The sequence below is a fragment of the Schistocerca americana genome, chromosome 1, assembly GCF_021461395.2.
Source record: "Schistocerca americana isolate TAMUIC-IGC-003095 chromosome 1, iqSchAmer2.1, whole genome shotgun sequence".
Lineage (NCBI taxonomy): Eukaryota > Metazoa > Arthropoda > Insecta > Orthoptera > Acrididae > Schistocerca > Schistocerca americana.
Window position 1 is genome coordinate 388,325,705 of NC_060119.1, and position 18,452 is coordinate 388,344,156.

At 38.3% G+C, this 18,452-nt stretch overlaps 1 protein-coding gene across 1 annotated transcript in view; it reads right to left on the minus strand.

Moving 5' to 3' along the window:
• Positions 1-6,200: 6,200 nt before the first annotated feature.
• Positions 6,201-18,452, minus strand: part of LOC124548134 (tetraspanin-3-like) — a 47,820-nt gene continuing 35,568 nt past the window's right edge. Inside the window, exon 4 of the mRNA XM_047125156.1 lies at positions 6,201-6,367. Within this exon, the coding sequence (XP_046981112.1) occupies positions 6,287-6,367 (81 nt within the window). The 3' untranslated portion in view covers positions 6,201-6,286. The remainder of the gene's footprint in view (positions 6,368-18,452) is intronic.

The following is an 18,452-nucleotide window of genomic DNA, read 5'->3' on the forward strand; positions in this document are numbered from 1 at the left end:
CAGGACCCTGTGGCGTACAGTTCAGAGAAGCTTTTTCCTGCTTTCACTACAGCACTGCTGAACCGAAAGGAAGTGATTGTTATGACGCTTTCAAAGAAATGCAGTCTTGTATGTCAAAGTATCCAGCCCTATATAGCCGTGATGATGACAAAAATGATGATTTAGACCTTGAATCTTTATCGGAGGCCTCCCAGGCAGATACAAGTGACAAACACCCACAGCAAGAAAAAACAAGTGACAAAAAGGCATAGCCATTGCGTTTTGTAGCAGTTTTTGGTAGCATTGCATAATATATGTTGTAAATAATGTAAAGGGTAAATAATGTGAAGGCAGTTGTGTTGGTTTCTCATATGCAGTGAGATAAGAAATTGACTTGCTATAAATGTTTAATTTTTGACACAATGAGGCTGACACCAAATTTGCAGCAGTTTTCAAATATTCATTATACTCATGAGTTTTTTCATGATGTGTTGTACTTAATGCAACATCTGTATTCGTCAGGTCAGTAGAGCATGTGCAAGTATGCTGACTTACTACAATATTGTGTGTGATGTTAAGAAATTGATGCCTTTCGTATTCTGTGCTCATTGTTTCTGACTGTGAACTGAACACCAGTGTGAATGCCAAGTTTGTGTTGTGGAAGAAGCTTCTTGTTCAGTGCCTAATATGAAATAACCCTTCTGATGGGCAAGTTACATTTCACATTCTTGTCATTTGCCCAGAAATAGAGTATTTATAAACAAAGCAGAAAGCCATGCTATTATATGAGAAAACCTTGTTATTAATGTGTAAAACTGTTATTAAACTTGTTGCAGATATTTATATTTCACTGTAAAGACAGTAATAAATAGTCATGTTCGAAAAACTGTTTTTTACTGTAGGTTTTGAAAGGGGAAAAAATCCTGCTGTTGCGGAAATGCTTGAAAACTTGGGTTACTTCACAGATTTTGTTTTACTGAATTTTGTATTTTAATACTCTCCAAAGATACAAAGTAAATAATTTAGATTGTGGTGGCAGAATCAATATGTTGATTCCGTCAGTGTGCTGTTTGTAAGGAAAAGATATGCATACTGGAGAATATTTTGACTTCCTTGTGCTGTGCTGCTGATTTGAGTTTCATGTCAGCATTGTTGTCCTCAACATCTTAATAACTTACCAAGGTTATAAAATTTTTAGAGATGGCAAACATTACTTATAAAACAACTTTAAAAACTTTATTTTGTGGTAGTTACGTCCTCTTCACATACTAGTAAGTGCAGTCTTTGAACAAGTTGGAGGAGTGGCTTTTTGAGACTTCAATTTTTCCACACATTAACAGAATATATGCTTTGATGAATGTTAGTGACAAATTTGTGTACCAGACTGAGACTGAAACTTGGATTTTTGTGTTTTGCAGGCATTATACCACCAAATGTGCTGTTTGCCAGTGTCCCACTGGTTAACTCAATTTCAGTCTGTCTCATTTCCTTACTTACTATTCAGACTTTACTCTGCCCGCCATACATCAGTTTGTCGCAAATGTTTATTGCAGTATATGCTCTACTACAAGGGTCATTTCAAAAATTGTGCACACCGTAAAATTATGATTCCAAAAAAATTCAAAAAAATTATTTGACTTGTTCTCCAGGGAACTTCCATTCTTCACAATAACAACAGTGCAGTGTTTCAGCAAGTCTTGTATCCTTAAGTACCTGCATCAGAAACCTGCTCAATATTTTGAAAACATGTTTTCTCAAGTTTAGGGTACAAATCAGTCCAGTGGGCTCAAGTCAGGAGTGTAGGGTGGATGGGGAAGAATTTTCCAAAAATCTCCTTACTTGTTTCCTATATACAGTCGAGCATTACCATGCAGAATGAGCACTCTAGCTGCCAAAGTGTCAGACCTTCTTGGGCTAATCTTTGATCACAAAACAATTCACAGGAAGTCCATGTACCGGGTGATCAAAAAGTCAGTATGAATTTGAAAACTTAATAAACCATGGAATAATGTAGATAGAGAGGTAAAAATTAATACACATGCTTGGAATGACTTGGGGTTTTATTAGAACCAAAATGCAGGATGGCGCTCCACCCCGTAATGCTAGACGCGTGAAAGATCTCTTGCACAATTATCAACTTTTTAAATTTTTTAGGGTGGTTACAAAGAAACACCACTCCTTCTCCTCCATCCCCCCCCCCCCTCCTCCATGGCAATAAATGTTATTGAAAATTTGTTAGTATTGTGAGGATTAAAGAAAATTAGAACATGTAATAGGTAATGACTTGTAGCAAGTACTCAGAGGCATTTCTCATGGAATCTCAAACTATTTCATTGTTCATTGAGAGGCTAATATGAATTGCTCACACCACAGCTCAGATCCTGGGTATGCTCTTGATAGTAGCTTTAAGAAAACACTTTTTGTAGGACCTTTGCTTAAATAATGAAAAATTGCCAAACAGGACAGACTAAGTAAAACAGAAAGTATGAAGAAACAATGGAGGCTTACATCATTGCAGCTTCTACAAATGATATCTTTGATATGAAGAACCACCTTTTCTACTGCAAAATCAGGACAAAGTGCACCTACCAGGTATCTGAACACTTCTTTACTTTGAAGCTGGTATATGTACAGACACCATTGGTGATCTTACAGCTCTCAAAGAATGACATTATAATGAAATCTAGACGTTCAGCTGCTTACAGGCATTGATAAATATCAACGAGACAGTTGAAAAATGTGTGCCCTGACCGGGACTTGAACCTGGTACCTCCTGCTTACGTGGCAGACACTCTATCCGACTGAGCCACCGAGGACACTAAAAGTGTAGTGTGTGTGGACAGAAAATTGAAAAGTGTGGGTCTCAAGGGGTGAGTGCCAGTCGCACTATCGCCTGTCCTCGTTGGCTCAGTTGGATAGAGCATCTGCCATGTAAGCAGGAAGTCCCGATCGGGGCACATATTTTTCAACTGTCCCCGTTGATATTTATCAATGCCTGCAAGTAGCTAAAGGTCTGGATTTCATTATAATTTCATTCTTTACTTCTGTGTGAAAGCAACTAACAAGTAGCAATATGGTAGATAACCGTCAAAATAAATACAAAAGAACCCTGAAGGCAGTAAGTGTTGTTAGTATCCCATTTGCTTCTAAGAAAAAATTTTCCCTCAGTCACTTACCAATGTGCATTGTGTATAGAGGTAAGCACTGGCCCATTAAAAACTCATTATGTTTATTGTTGTTATGGTCTTCAGTCCTGAGACTGGTTTGATGCAGCTCTCCATGCTACTCTATCCTGTGCAAGCTTTTTCATCTCCCAGTACCTACTGCAACCTACATCCTTCTGAATCTGCGTAGTGTATTCATCTCTTGGTCTCCCTCTACGATTTTTACCCTCCACGCTGCCCTCCAATACTAAATTGGTGATCCCTTGATGCCTCAGAACATGTCCTACCAACCGATCCCTTCTTTTGGTCAAGTTGCGCCACAAACTTCTCTTCTCCCCAATCCTATTCAATACTTCCTCATTAGTTATGTGATCTACCCATCTAATCTTCAGCATTCTTCTGTAGCACCACATTTCGAAAGCTTCTATTCTCTTCTTGTCCAAACTATTTATCGTCCATGTTTCACTTCCATACATGGCTACACTCCATACAAATACTTTCAGAAATGCCTTCCTGACACTTAAATCTATACTCGATGTTAACAAATTTCTCTTCTTCAGAAACGCTTTCCTTGCCATTGCCAGTCTACATTTTATATCCTCTCTACTTCGACCATCATCAGTTATTTTGCTCCCCAAATAGCAAAACTCCTTTACTACTTTAAGTGTCTCATTCCCTAATCTAATTCCCTCATCATCACCCAAGTTAACGTGACTACATTCCATTATCCTCGTTTTGATTTTGTTGATGTTCATCTTATATCCTCCTTTCAAGACACTGTCAACTCCATTCAACTGCTCTTCCAAGTCCTTTGTTGTCTCTGACAGAATTACAATGTCATCGGCGAACCTCAAAGTTTTTATTTCTTCTCCATGAATTTTAATACCTACTCCGAATTTTTCTTTTGTTTCCTTTACTGCTTGCTCAATATACAGATTGAACAACATCGGGGAGAGGCTACAACCCTGTCTTACTCCCTTCCCAACCACTGCTTCCCTTTCATGTCCCTCGACTCTTATAAGTGCCATCTGGTTTCTGTACAAATTGTAAATAGTCTTTCGCTTCCTTGTATTTTACCCCTGCCACCTTTAGAATTCGAAAGAGAGTATTCCAGTCAACATTGTCAAAAGCTTTCTCTAAGTCTACAAATGCTAGGAATGTAGGTTTGCCTTTCCTTAATCTTTGTTCTAAGATAAGTCATAAGGTCAGTATTGCCTCACGTGTTCCAACATTTCTGCGGAATCCAAACTGATCTTCCCCGAGGTCCGCTTCTACCAGTTTTTCCATTCGTCTGTAAATAATTCGTGTTAGTATTTTGCAGCTGTGACATATTAAACTGATAGTTCGGTAATATTCACATCTGTCAACACCTGCTTTCTTTGGGATTGGAATTATTATATTCTTCTTGAAGTCTGAGGGTATTTCGCCATTATGTTTATAAGCCCCTTAAAATCTCCTGAACTTTTTACAAAGGAAGGTTATGAACCACGTACTATTTTGTGTAAAACACTACTTACTAAGAAAATTACCATCTTGTCTTTGATGGACCACGCAGTTTTTCCACCCAGCAGCAGGCAGAGTATTATGCAAGAATATTTTTTCACAACAGTAGGGCTGTCATACTTATCCAGTACAAACTATACAAATTTTCACCTGCACTCTGCACATGGAAAAAAATATATATTACTGTGAGGAAGCCTTAAGAACTGTTAAAATAACTCGCCAGGAATTGTGCTTCTAACTGGAAGAGAGAAAATTCAGTGAGAGGCAAGTACTTCATGGCAGTGTAGAGAAATTCCATAGTCTGAACAACAGCTTTGAAGAAGTGTAGAGCCTTTTCACAACCACTGTCCTGTGTTCTGGGGGAAAAAATGTATTCTGATTACAGTCTTGCTGAAACATCTGTTCTACTATGATGTTAGTGAAGTCTGAAGCTCATGGTCTAGTGGCTAGCATTGCTGCCTCTGAGTCACGGGGTCCTGGCTTCGATTCCCAGCTGGATCAGGCATTTTCTCCACCCAGGGACTGGGTCTTTGTCTTGTCCTGATCATTTCTTCAAAGTGGCAAGACTGGACAGGGGAAAGATTGGGAATTTGAATGGACACTGAGAACCGCGTAGTTGAGCGCCCCACAAACCAAGTGTCATCATCGTTGTCACATTATTCCATAGGGAAGCCTCACTTCATGGTAATATTCAAGATGTTGAAGCATCAGATATGATAATCGTGCAACAGATCTTTGTTTTAGTGTTTCTCAGGCTTGGTCACACTGACTATATCATAATGGATACAAATGATTAATGGAAAATCTCATATAAAGATGTGAAACAAATACTAACAAAGAGACAGAGGGGCTGGCCAGTACTTACCTCAGCTCAGTACAGCCGATAGATGACACAAAACAGAACAGAAAATTTACATTCCTAGCTTTCGAAACTTCATTTCTTCATCAGGGAGGAGAGAGGGGAAAAACCATGCCTCCATCCTTGCTACCCTCCCTGTTTACCTTTTCCTGTCGCTTCATAACCTGGGTCGTGAGTAACTAAATCGACTTTCCCTTCTTGCCTTTTTTCCCCTCTCTCCTCCCTGATGAAGGAACAAAGTTCCGAAAGCTAGGAATGTAAATTTTCTGTTCTGTTTTGTGTCATCTATTGGCTGTACTGAGCTGAGGTAAGTACTGCCCAGCCCCTCTCTCTCTTCATAATGGATACATTCAGTTCCTTTGCAACGCCTTGTAAGCTTTTTTCCCTTTGCTTGTATCTGCTTCTAATCATGTTGCCAAGAAAATACAAAAGTCGTGTAATACATAAAAATACATTAAAAATGGTATTTCAATTAAATAAATGTTCATTATTTATGCTTCATAAATCATTAAAATATACAACACTGGAAATAAATTTATTGCACCACATTACATGTCGTAACAAGGTTACCTTAAATTTGAATGCAAGAATACATTTTCTCAATTGGTGGTTATTCTTTCTTTGCTATTCAAAATTGCATTGAGCACAACTTTGATGCCAGTTGGGGGAAATATGTAAAAAAATTTACTCGGGTATACGTATCACTTGACTTTATTTCTTAGCACCATTGTCACACTTTTTTTCTGGAAATGAGAATCAAGACAAGCCAAGTTCCAACATATTAACTGCTCATTCGAGGAGTTACGGGATGAATATTTCTCTCTGCCGCATACCTCCAAGTTGCAAGCAGCAGCACCAGAGCCTAAAAATGAAAGTATTTTCAAAATTATGTTTCGAAACAAAAAAAAATTCATGGTAGTTTATATTTTCATTTATTTATTATCAGCAGTGTTTAAAGATTAAATTTATTGAATCAAATTTAATGTGTTACATTTTAAACTGATTTTCATGCCACCAGCCTGTCTTTTTCAGAACTGTTTTCCTTCTATTGAACCAACTATTGAGCTGTATTCAAGGTTGTATGCTAGAAGGAAGTCTTCCTCTTGGCAACTGAATATGCAGTGAAATAAGATTCTGACTCTGTGTGTATTGCATCACATACTCAGCTGTATTCAATTCCCCACAGATGAAATGCCACTTTCAAACAAAATGTGCCGTTATGAATATGTCGTTGTCTTACCTGGTTTCCTGATCTTTCAGTGACAAAATTATGTTGTCCTCTAGCATGTTCCGAGGTTTTCCCTAAATATTTGTTGGGGCTCCTGCTTCAGATGTAGTTATATGTTTGCCTGTAGTGCATAATATAGGACCGAATAATGATAATATTATGAAAAGGATAGTTGCTACTAACCATATAAAGTGCGCGTCATTTATGATGGCGGCCGAGTTTAGGTTCGTTCTGCGCATCTAACGTCACAAAACAGTGTCAGCCAATGAACAGAGAACGACGTTGCCAGAGCTCAACTGCAGTGCAGAGCACGGACGAGTGTCTTCAGTTTTAGAAACGTTCAGTCATAAATAAAGTAACTGAACAAAAGCAATGTCTTGATAGCAGACTTTCTTTTATAGAAAGTTTGGAAAAAGCATTCTTAATACCAATTGCCTCATATTCCATTAATTAAACCAAACAAGCAATAAGCCTCCTAATTCAGGCGATAGCAAGGAAAGGTGTTTGTATCATTCTCACTAACCACTTTTTCACAATAAAGAACAGCGTTAATTGTTTATTTCCTATTGTACTTCGACGAAACGTGAGTAATTCATACTCATATCAACAGTGTTTGTCGGTATTTTGCGTATTATTTTAAAGTCCTCCAGAAGTTGTATTACATGATGAGCTGCTTTAGAGTAATGGTTAAAGTGTGTGGCTGCTGGGCGAAAGGTTCCGAGTTCAAACCTTGTTCGGTGCTTAACATTTTCTTTATTTAAAAACAATATCAAAGTGTCTTACTTAATGAATTTTATTCGTTTGAATGTAATTTTTTGAAATTTCTAGTGGCAACTAAAATAGACCATACGGAAAGTATACGCTATGGACTTTTACCTCTGCAAACTCTTCAAAATTTCGTGCATTGGTTTACTACATCTAATGCTGCACAATAACTGCATTGAACATCGAAACAAAATTAAGACATTTATGAGGGGAATGTATCAGTCAAGAAGATCTGTAAAAATCAAATTTTTGGGCCAAATAGTTTTTTGTGAAAACGAATTATAAAGTGTGTCAAAGCAGTCGAAACACTGTGTCTGCACAGGCGAGCAGTGCAATGATGACAAAATCGCGCACAGCGCGGAATGCGGGGAGCACGTCTCTAGCAGCGAAAGGGTTAATGCGGCCGTGGTGGCTTTACTTCATAAACTGCGCACTCCCCCCTAAACGTAAGTTTGCGAACTATGCTATGGCGCTGCTTCTCTTGGTGCGTACAACGCAATGCAGCAATCTCCCGCGTCTTGGCGGCCATGTGCGAACCGCCAAGATAAAAGAATTGAACTATAGTGAAACTGCTGAGCCGCAGATAGGCACAGCAAAAAGACCTTCATCAAAATGAGACCCCCCCCCCCCACACACACACACACACACACACACACACACACACACACACACACACACACACACACACACTGGCTGCTGAGGCCAGACTGCAAGCAGCACTGCATAATGGGAGAAGCAATCTGGATGGTGGGGGTGAGGAGGAGAGTTGTGTGGGGAGGGGATGTAAAGTGCTGCTTGTGGGAATGTACAGGAAGCTAGGTGCTGTCAGTAGGTTAGATGGGTGGGGGACAGCAGATAAGGAAAGAAGTAAAACGGCTGTGCGTGTCTTGGTGGAATAGAGGGCTGTATAGTGCTGGAATGGGAACAGGGCAGGGGGTAGGTGGGTAAAGGACAAAGACTAATGAAGGCTGGGGTCAGGAGGGTTACAGAAACATAGTATATATTCCATAGAGAATTCCCAACTGTGCAATTCAGAAGAGCTGATGTTGGTTGGAGGGATGCAGGTGTCATAGGATGTGAATCAATCATCAAAATGAAAACCATTGTGTTGGGCAACATGATCAGCAAGTAGGTGGTTCAGAAGTTTCTTGCCCACAGTTTGTCAGTGGCCATTTGGGCAGACAGACAGCTTGTTGGTTGTCATGCCCACGTAGAATGCAGCAAAGTGGTTGCAGCTTAGCTTGTAGATCGTGACTGGTTTCACAGGTAGCCCTGCCTTTGATGGGATAAGTGATGCTTGTGACTGGACTGGAGTAGGTGGTGGTAGGTGGATGTATGGGACAGGTCTTGCACCTAGGTCTTATTTCAGAGTGTGATGAGAGGTAATCAAAACCCTGGCAGAGAATGTGATTCATTTGCTCCAATCCTGGGTGGTACTGAGTCATGAGCAGAATGCTCCTCTGTGGCTGGACAGTGGGACTTTGTGACGTGGTGGGAGACTGGAAAAATAAGGCATGCAAGATTTGGTTTCGTACAAGGTTGGGAGGATTATTACAGTCTATGAAGGGTTCAGAGAGACCTCTCAGTATATTTTGAGAGCGATCGCTCGTCACTGCAGATGCGATGATCACGGGTGGCTAGGCTGTATGGAAGGGACTTCTTGGTATAGAAAGGGTGGCAGCTGTCAAAGTGGAGGTGTTACTGGTGGTTAGTAGGTTTGATATGGACGGAGGTTCTGATGTAGCCATCTTTGAGGTGGAGGTCAACATCTGGAAAGGAGGCTTGTTGAGTTGTGTAGGACCAGGTGAAGCAAATGGGGGAGAAGTTGTGGAGGTTCTGGAGGAATGTGGATAGGGTGTCCTCACCCTCAATCCAGATTGCAAAGATGTCATCAATGAATCTGAGTCAGGTGAGGGGTTTAGGATTCTGGGTTTTTAGGAAGGATTCCTCTAGATGGCCCATGAATAGGTTGGCATAGGATGGTGCCATGCGGGGCTCATAGCTGCACCCCAGATATGTTTGTAGGTGATGCTTTCAAAGGAGAAATGATTGTGGGTGAGGATATAGTTGGTCATGATGACTAGAAAGGAGGTTGTAGGTTTGAAATCCATTGGGCGTATGGAAGGGTAGTGTTCAATAACGGGAAAGCCATGGGCTTTATGGATGTTAGTGTGAAGGGAGGTGACAACATTAGTGATGAGCAGGAGATCGTGTAGTAAAGGAACAGGAACTGTGGAGAGTTGGTGGAGAAAATGGTTGATATCTTTCATATAGGAGATTAGGTTGCAGGTAATAGGCTGAAGGTGTTGGTCTACAAAACAGATTCTCTCAGTGGGGGCACAGTAACTTGTCACAGTGGGGCTCCTGGGTGGTGTGTTGTAATAAAAATAAATAAATAAATAAAATAATTATTAAATACATACGCATATTAAAAACATTTAAAGGGGATAATTCAATTGTGTTATTAGAAATGTTCTGTGCTGGTACGAATTTGTAGACTACTGGACTTCTTCTATTACATTTCGATTGTAGATGCAGGCAGTGGACTTAAAGTACACCAGTGCATGCCATAAATGAGAAAATCCCCCTTACCTGGTTTCACTTCACTTGAATAAAAAAATACTTAATACTGGTGCCAAAGTTTTTCTTATTTTGAAATAGGTATGATAAAAAAAACCACTCGTAGTCTGTCGTATTCTAAATGGCACATCTTAACAGAACCTCTACATGCAAGAGAGTAAGAAACAAATTTACGTACAAAAAAAATGAATGATGTTCTTTCATTTGTCTGCACCTTACCATGCATTCATAGTTAACGTCTTTGCTATTGCTTATGGTCGATCGGTGTTTCATTTTTATTTTTAATAAATTTTAGCTCTGATGTCCTGGGGGTCTTTCACCATGTACCTACACTATTGCCCTCACACTGTACATTGACATGTTTACATTTGCTGATAGGGTCAATGCCCTTTACTTGTCGGCTTCCGTTTTATTTACTGGAATGGTTATGTCGGCTTATCCTATGTATGTTAGAGCTCTACAAGAAATTAAAAGATTGTGCACATAATATGATAGTCCATTACATATTTGAATTTAGTGCGCTAACACTAATGTTCGGTTTGCTTCATTGTCACTGCCGGGTTTCGCGCTTGCACACTGGCAGATTTGGCGGCAAGAACTAGTCACCAACGGTCAACATGTCAGCTGCTACTATCGCATGTGCGTGCACTCGTTTTCTTAGTGTTGATGTCACATTGAGTGTCATACTTTCACCTGAGTGTCACATATTAAATAATTGCCGTGGCGTTCGTCTTCATTCTGGATGCACTAGATGTATGCTTATTGTTCAGAATCCGACGCTGTGGCAGATCATCTCCATTTTTACAGCCCAGGCATTATTATTACCCATCGTATTTGCATTTTCAGCGGAGAGAACCCCAACCAACAGTATCCGTCAATGAGGTAAGTACTGGCTCAAACAACTATATTTCACTTGTTAATGTGTCTAGCGTTGTGAGCCACAATACTCAGAAATTATTTCATTGCACACGCTTGTTCATGTTGCGCCACTTGACCATCCACTTGTTGAAACACACAAATAGCCACCCAAAACATAATATGCTTAAACTTCTCTTCGTTCACATTACATACACATTATCATGATACAATACAAGCATATCATACATTTATGCTTCATTTTATAGGTAGCTTTTTATCACTTATGGGAGCTCGTTTCTTCCATAGATAGAGGAGGGAGAAAAACATTGGAAAGAGGACTAAAACGTTATGCATTGCTGGCCTAACTATGCTTGATGCTGCCGCCTTTGTTTGGGAGGGAAGAAAGGAAATACTCATCTACTGATTCAAGGATTTATGAGGAAATGTTACTCATACAGTCATGTTGCCAAGGAACTTTCGCTTCACGGAAATAATGTGTACTGACTAATCATTCACGTGATATCACGTTGTTTCTTCATGTGCTAATGGTTCAAATGGCTCTGAACACTATGCGACTTAAACTTCTGTGGTCATCAGTCGCCTAGAACTTAGAACTAATTAAACCTAACTAACCTAAGGACATCACGCACATCCATGCCCGAGGCAGGATTCGAACCTGCGACCGTAGCGGTTGCTCAGTTCCAGACTGTAGCGCGTAGAACCGCATGGCCACTCAGGCCGACCATGTGCTAATGCTATTTACTTCGATTCACATGTAGCTTAGTGTGAAATATGGCGTTTTAACGATTGTAGACTTATCTTTCTCAAATACCTGGAAATGTCATTATTCAAGCTTTTATGTGACACGATAAAAATTAATTGTTTTTTGCAAAATCTCATGCTTAAATGTTTGTGTACTATGCAGCGAATACGTACTGATAATTATATCGTGGAGATACACTGTGATGATACATTTTTCATTTGCCTTATGATCTTTGCAGAAATATCCTTATAATTAAATTTTTTAGTTGGTGTGGCCCGTTTCTTCATTTGGTACCTGCTACTCTTAATGTAATTCTCTTCTTCTGTGCCATGATGGTACACTGGTCGCTGAAAGAAAAAAGCTTAAAACTAATTGCATCACGTAGCTCAGTGGCCACTGATACTTCTGTTTGCAGATATTTCCATACTTTGTTTAAATTCACAGACATTTGTTTATTCTGTTACCCATTATGATCATGTATTCTGCAAAGAAAATTATGTGACATTCCTTACAGTATTTTGTCATATGTCCTTAACTTACAAATCTTGTATAATTTTTCATAATGCTTTCTTTTGCTTGTAAATATGTTGTATATAGCTTAGTATTTAATTAAATCTCTGTGTACGTATATCAATAGGTTCTCTAGTTCTTAGACAGTAGATGTATTTGCATAGTATTTCCACTTACTTTGTATTTAAGTTAGGTACTTGTACATATTGCATTCCTGTTTAGTTGCGCCTTCCACCAGTCTGTCGCGCATGCGCACAAGTCAATACCACCTCTCCTACTACTGACATTGGCTCATATTGTTGAGGGCGGACAGCTGAGCCATAAGCTAATTTTGTTTATACCTTTGTTTCACATTAAGCAGTGTATTACTTACCATTGCTGTTAATTTTATGCCTATGTGTACAAATCAAAAGAATTAATTATGACTATACAGATTACTTTATCTTAAAATACATTTCACAAGAAAAATTACACTTTAGAGTTATGTACAGTATGTACAAATATCCAGTATGTACAAATATCTTGTGATAGAAAGAAAAAATGCTACCTAGCTTCATCGTTCTATAAAAGCTTTTATATCTTTGTGAGGGTGGAGACCCTTGTCTCTCCCTGTTTTCGGACGGACTATCCTGTACATCCCAGGGTATGGTATTTTGGAAATTATATATGGCCCCAAATAGAGTAATTGCCACTTCTTATTCAGTTTGCCAAATTTTGTCGATTTGTCCATAAGAGGACTCGTTCTTAAAAAAAATTGTGCAACACGTTTCAGTTTCTTATTATAAATTTTCTTTCAATACATGGCATGGTTTCCTAGTGTAACCATGGCTTGTATGATTTTGTTGTGTAGTGTCATTTCTGTAATGGGTACCTTTGGTGTGGGCGACTCCCACTCATTTGTCTGTTTTGTCTGAACATCAATTTATTAGGTGTGAAACCTGTTGAAGAATGTGGAAGGTTATTGACAACTTGCATGAAGAGAGTTACGTACTCTACCCATTGGATGTGTTTGTGAGGAGTGTACATCCTAATAAACCAGTTAAATTATTTAAAGACTCATTCTACTGGGCTTGCTTCTGCGTGAAAAAAGCTTACTAATATGTGCTCTATGCCCTGTGAGCTCATAAATTGTTTCAACTTTTGCCCAACTAAATATGAAGCATTATAAGTTAATAGTACCTTTGGTTTACCTATTTTTCTCAAATAGTCTTTTTCTGATTTTGTGGCTGTTGCATTTTTAATGGGACAAATTTTGATATGTTTCAAGAAAATATCGTATAGTCTGTTATGTATGTTACTCCTCCTTTAATTCTTTGATATGGACCAGCTATGTCCAGGGATACTATATCTAAAGGTTTTTAGTACTGGATGTAGCTCAGTATATTTTGACACATTGGACTGTTTTGATTTTTGACATATTGCACATTTTCTTAATACCTGTAGGACTCTGCCTTCTCAAATTTGGAAAATAACAAAGTGTTGCAATTTTTTCAGTACATTTACAGACTCCATAATGTCCCCATCCTTCATGTGTATGTCTTAAAAATCCGTCGACATATTTTTCAGGAAAACACACACACACACACACACACACACACACACACACACACACACACGAACACACGAACACACCACTGGTCAGATTTTTCATGTTTCCTATGAAACAAAATGCCCTTGTACTCCTGATACCATTTACTGACCTTTCCACCTTCGTCCTGCTTACGGTTTTGCATGGCTTTACTCCATCTGCGATCTTTCTGTTGTACAACTTTCATTTGCTTACAAAACTTATGGTAATCAGACTGTTGTGTTGTACCTTGCACTAATAACATTCTGAGTTCTACATCCTGCTCTGTTAATTCACCAAATTCCTCTAAGTCTTGTGATAACCTGTACAAAGGGCCTGCAATAACATTCTGACGTCCTTTAATATAAATGATCTTGAAATTGAATTCTAGTGAATATAGACACCACCTAGCTAATCTGTGGTGCAATAGTTTACGTGTTAAAAGAAATGACAGTGACCGATGGTCACAGTAAACTTTGGTATGCTTGCCCCACAAAAAATATTCAAACCTTTTATATGCCCATATTACTGCTAAACTTTCCAATTCTGACACAGGGTACGATCTTCCTGCTTCTGATAATGTGCAACTAGCAAAACTGATGACCTTGGGTAATTCCTTACCTTCTCGCATCTGAGACAAGCATGCAAAGTATCCACGTGGGCTACCATATTTGCCGTTGAATGGTGCGGGGTTGAAAAACTCGCATCTGAGTCTTTTTTTGCAATGCCTCAGACCAGTATTTGTTGAGGGAAAACTCATTCAAGTTGGATATAAGTGTTGCAGCATTTGGCCACTTCAGTTGTCAGCCCGTAAAAGAATGTCACCTTGCGTATATCCCACAATAAATCTGATTTTCTGTACTTCCGTCCAGTTGCGTGGAAATGCATGACAAAAAGCACTGATAAATACTACAGGATTCATTCTTTTACCTTTGGTAGTGAACGTAGTAAACTGTCGATGTCTCAGCAAACCTTCATCTGCAAAAATAATTGATAGATACCTGGCATTTTCAGTCTTATTTATGTTGTTATTGTATTTACCTGTAATTCTGGTGGGTAATTGTTCAGGTATTGGAGTTGTTGGGTATGCTTACATTTTGCACTCTACAGCTGTCACTAGTACCTGCTGTGGGACTCGTGACAATTTTTGGATAAATACCAGCAGGTTATGGTTTGTTCACTGTAGCATGTGTATTATTTACATGCATATTTTGAGATACGGTAATATTTCCTTCTGAAAGAGTGCGGATCCTATTTTCTGCAGCTTGTAGGTTAATGTTTATCTTGTTCACTATTTCATTTTCTTTTTTCTGAATAGCCTTTTCTACTACATCTGTGTATAACATGCAATTGGGTACTAACTTCTCTGCAATGGTGTTACCCTTATCTAATGTACCTGCTTCAGCTTGTCTAATGATATCACTCAGATTTTCATTGATGTCTCTCTCCTTCTTAGCAAATACTGAGTCAACTTCTAATGTTGCTACCTTTAAAGTAAGCTCTTCTACAGCTACAGGTACACTTTCATAGTCTTTAGTTTGTTAATGACAGTGGTTACCTTTTTTACTGTTGAGACGAGCTGGTTTTGTGTGGCTTCAGTATTTGTGTTTGCATCTGTGATTTTCTTTATCTGTTGCTCTACTAGATCATTATGGTCGTTAAAAGAATCTACCTTCTGTCTGAACTTCATATCATCATTAACTGCAGAAAGTACTTCATGCTTTACCTGTTTTTTCGTATCATTCAATTTTTCATCGATTTGGAAAATTTTTGGCTAAGCCATTGAATTTCTGTGAGACCATGTCTTCCAAATCCTTGATCCTTGAATACTTGTTTTTGTCCTTATTTCATTATATTTAGATTATGTGTGACAGTGTTCAGATTGTGTGTCAATTTATTAATTTTGCCATTCATATCTTGTTTCATATCACTGAAATTTGTGTTGATGCTACCTAATTTCGTGTTTGTTAGATAATAACTGCCATAGCAGTGTGTCAGTTGTAATACTGTGGTGGTTGTCAACTGTAACTTTCAAGTTAATGTTTTTGTTGTAACCAATTGGTGTTTATGACGTGTTGTCAAAATTCATATTGGAATCGCTCTCCAGTGTTTCCTTCATGAGTGTTATGTAGGTCTGGGAGATGTGTGGCATCAATTGTAAGCATTGTGTCATCAAGGTTATTCTGCTGTGGAGCGTGGCTATCATTTGTCACACCTTCGACACTCATCTCTGATCTACTTAAACTTTCTGCTGTTGGCGTGCATGGTGCTTGAACTTAAATTGTTCGATCACGCAATTCTACACCACCTTGGCTGATTTCGTTTTCACTGTCGCTATCAACAACGGGCATGTATTTTTTGGCCTTGTTATATGAATGTGCAAGAAATAAAATTTTAACAAAAGTATAAAAATTTCACATGCTAGTTATTACACTTGACTGTTGTAATTTACATGATTTCAAAGACTGTTTTACGTCTATCATTATACGCAAACTATTGTGTCACAATTCTTTATGTTTTACAGACAATGTGTATCCCACTGAAATTTCCTGTAAATTATTCAGAATAAAATTCAAGGAAAGGAATAATGAGGAAAAGGTTTCTGTCTACATCAAAAGAGGCACTACCAAGTGTAACCATGGAAGCAACTTGCGTAGCCGTCCTACCTCTGCTGTGCTAAACAAAACAGTTCACTGTGGAAAACTTTATGTAACCTGCGTCCAATTCTTATTACTTTCCATAATTTCTCCTCAATTTTTGCCTTTCTGCTTTACTTGCTCCCCCTCGTGATTCATGCAAACAGAAAATACAGAGAATTAGTTTTTATGATTCATAACAATGTCATAGAAATTTCTTACGATAACAATAGTTAGCAAACCCTACTCGCAACTGGTGCCTTGAAATCCTGGCACACAGCTCAACAGTTGTGTTGTAATGTAAATAAATAAAATAATTATTAAATACATATGCATATGAAAAACATTTAAAAGGGATAATTCAATTGCGTTATTAGAAATGTTCTGTGCTTGTAAGAATTTTTAGGCTCTTGGACTTCTCTTACATTTCAATTGTGGATGCAGGTAGCGGACTTAAAGTACACCAGTGCATGCCATAAATAAGAAAATCCTCCTTACTTGGTTTCACTTCACTTGAATAAAAACTACTTAATACTGGTATCAAAGTTTTTCTTATTTTGAAATATGTATGATACAAAACACTTGTAGCCTGTTATATTCCAAACGGCACTTCTTAACAGAACCAGAGAGTCAGAAACAAAATCATATACAAAAAATAATGATGTTTTTTCATTTTTCTGCACCTTACCGCACTTTCATAATTAATGTCTTTGCCTTCGCTTATGGTCGATCGGTGTTTCATTTTTGTGTTTAATAAATTTTAACTTTAAGGTATCCTAGGGGTCTTTCATCAAGTGCCTGCACCTAATCAGTGGCTGGGTTTATAGAAGTATGAAGAGAGTTGGAGTGTGGGGATTGGAGAGAGGTGGACTCTGGGTAGAGGTTCTGGGATGGGCCAAAGGATTTGAGCAGAGACTAGGGATCCTGCTGGATTTATGGAAGGGGGTCATTGTGGCACTGTTTATTGGTGGATGAATCTGACAGCTGGCAAAGAGTTTCTGTCAGGTAATCGTTGTGATTTGAAACAACAGTGGTGGAGCCTTTGTCAGCAGGTAGGATTATAAGGTCTAGATCAGTTTTTATATGGTGGATAGCAGTTCTTTCTGCAGGTGTAGGGTTATAATCTCATGCTTGATTATACTAAGTGGTGCTATACAACGTATGTCCATGATGGTATTGTAAGCTGTAATAGAAGTTGCCTTGTCGATTTTAAAATAACAACTATGTACACACACATTATTGCGCTGATTATAAGTGTTCACATTATCACCACTTTACAACTGACAGATCTAAGCATAAACATTCTTAGTGATACATAAGTACATCAGATGGCTCAGTGGCAGTACAAATCGATACTATCACCTCACATTAGATAAGGCATGGATCTACTGCTCCATATAATTATGTATATGTAAACTATCATCAAAACATATAAGCTAAGTTGGTGTACTAAATTTTTAAAAAACTGTCTGTAAAACAATGTGCAACTTTCATAAAACATAACTTAGGCTAAAGCTTTTTATATCACTTTAGAAAATTCTTAAAAACATTTTATAAACATTCTTAACAATTCTTTGCCAAGTTTTCCTTTTATGTAAAATCACAACCAATGTGACAACCTATAACCACTTAAAAGCTCTTTATGTACAGCTAAAGGTATCGCAAGTAGATTGATTTTAGTACATCTAGGAGTAGCTTGATATCTACAGGCACAGGTACGATATTACATCAAGAATACATTCAAGGTGTGTGTACCAACAGTGGAGCTGTTTAATGTTTGTGCTTTTGTTGTCCTTTACAATGTTTACATGAGCTTATCCAAAAGAATACGTTACTGGAGGTCCAGTGGGGGATCTTAAATTGAGCCTATGATCTGTCATTACCAGCTGTCTCTTATGTGTGGCTGTGCTAAAACAAATATGTTTAGATGACTAATGTCAAAATGCCATCATGTAACAGAACATGGCCAGTGTCCGAATCATCATAATTTTAAAAATATTTGTTATACAATAAATCCATAAGGCATTTTTCATAAAGAAT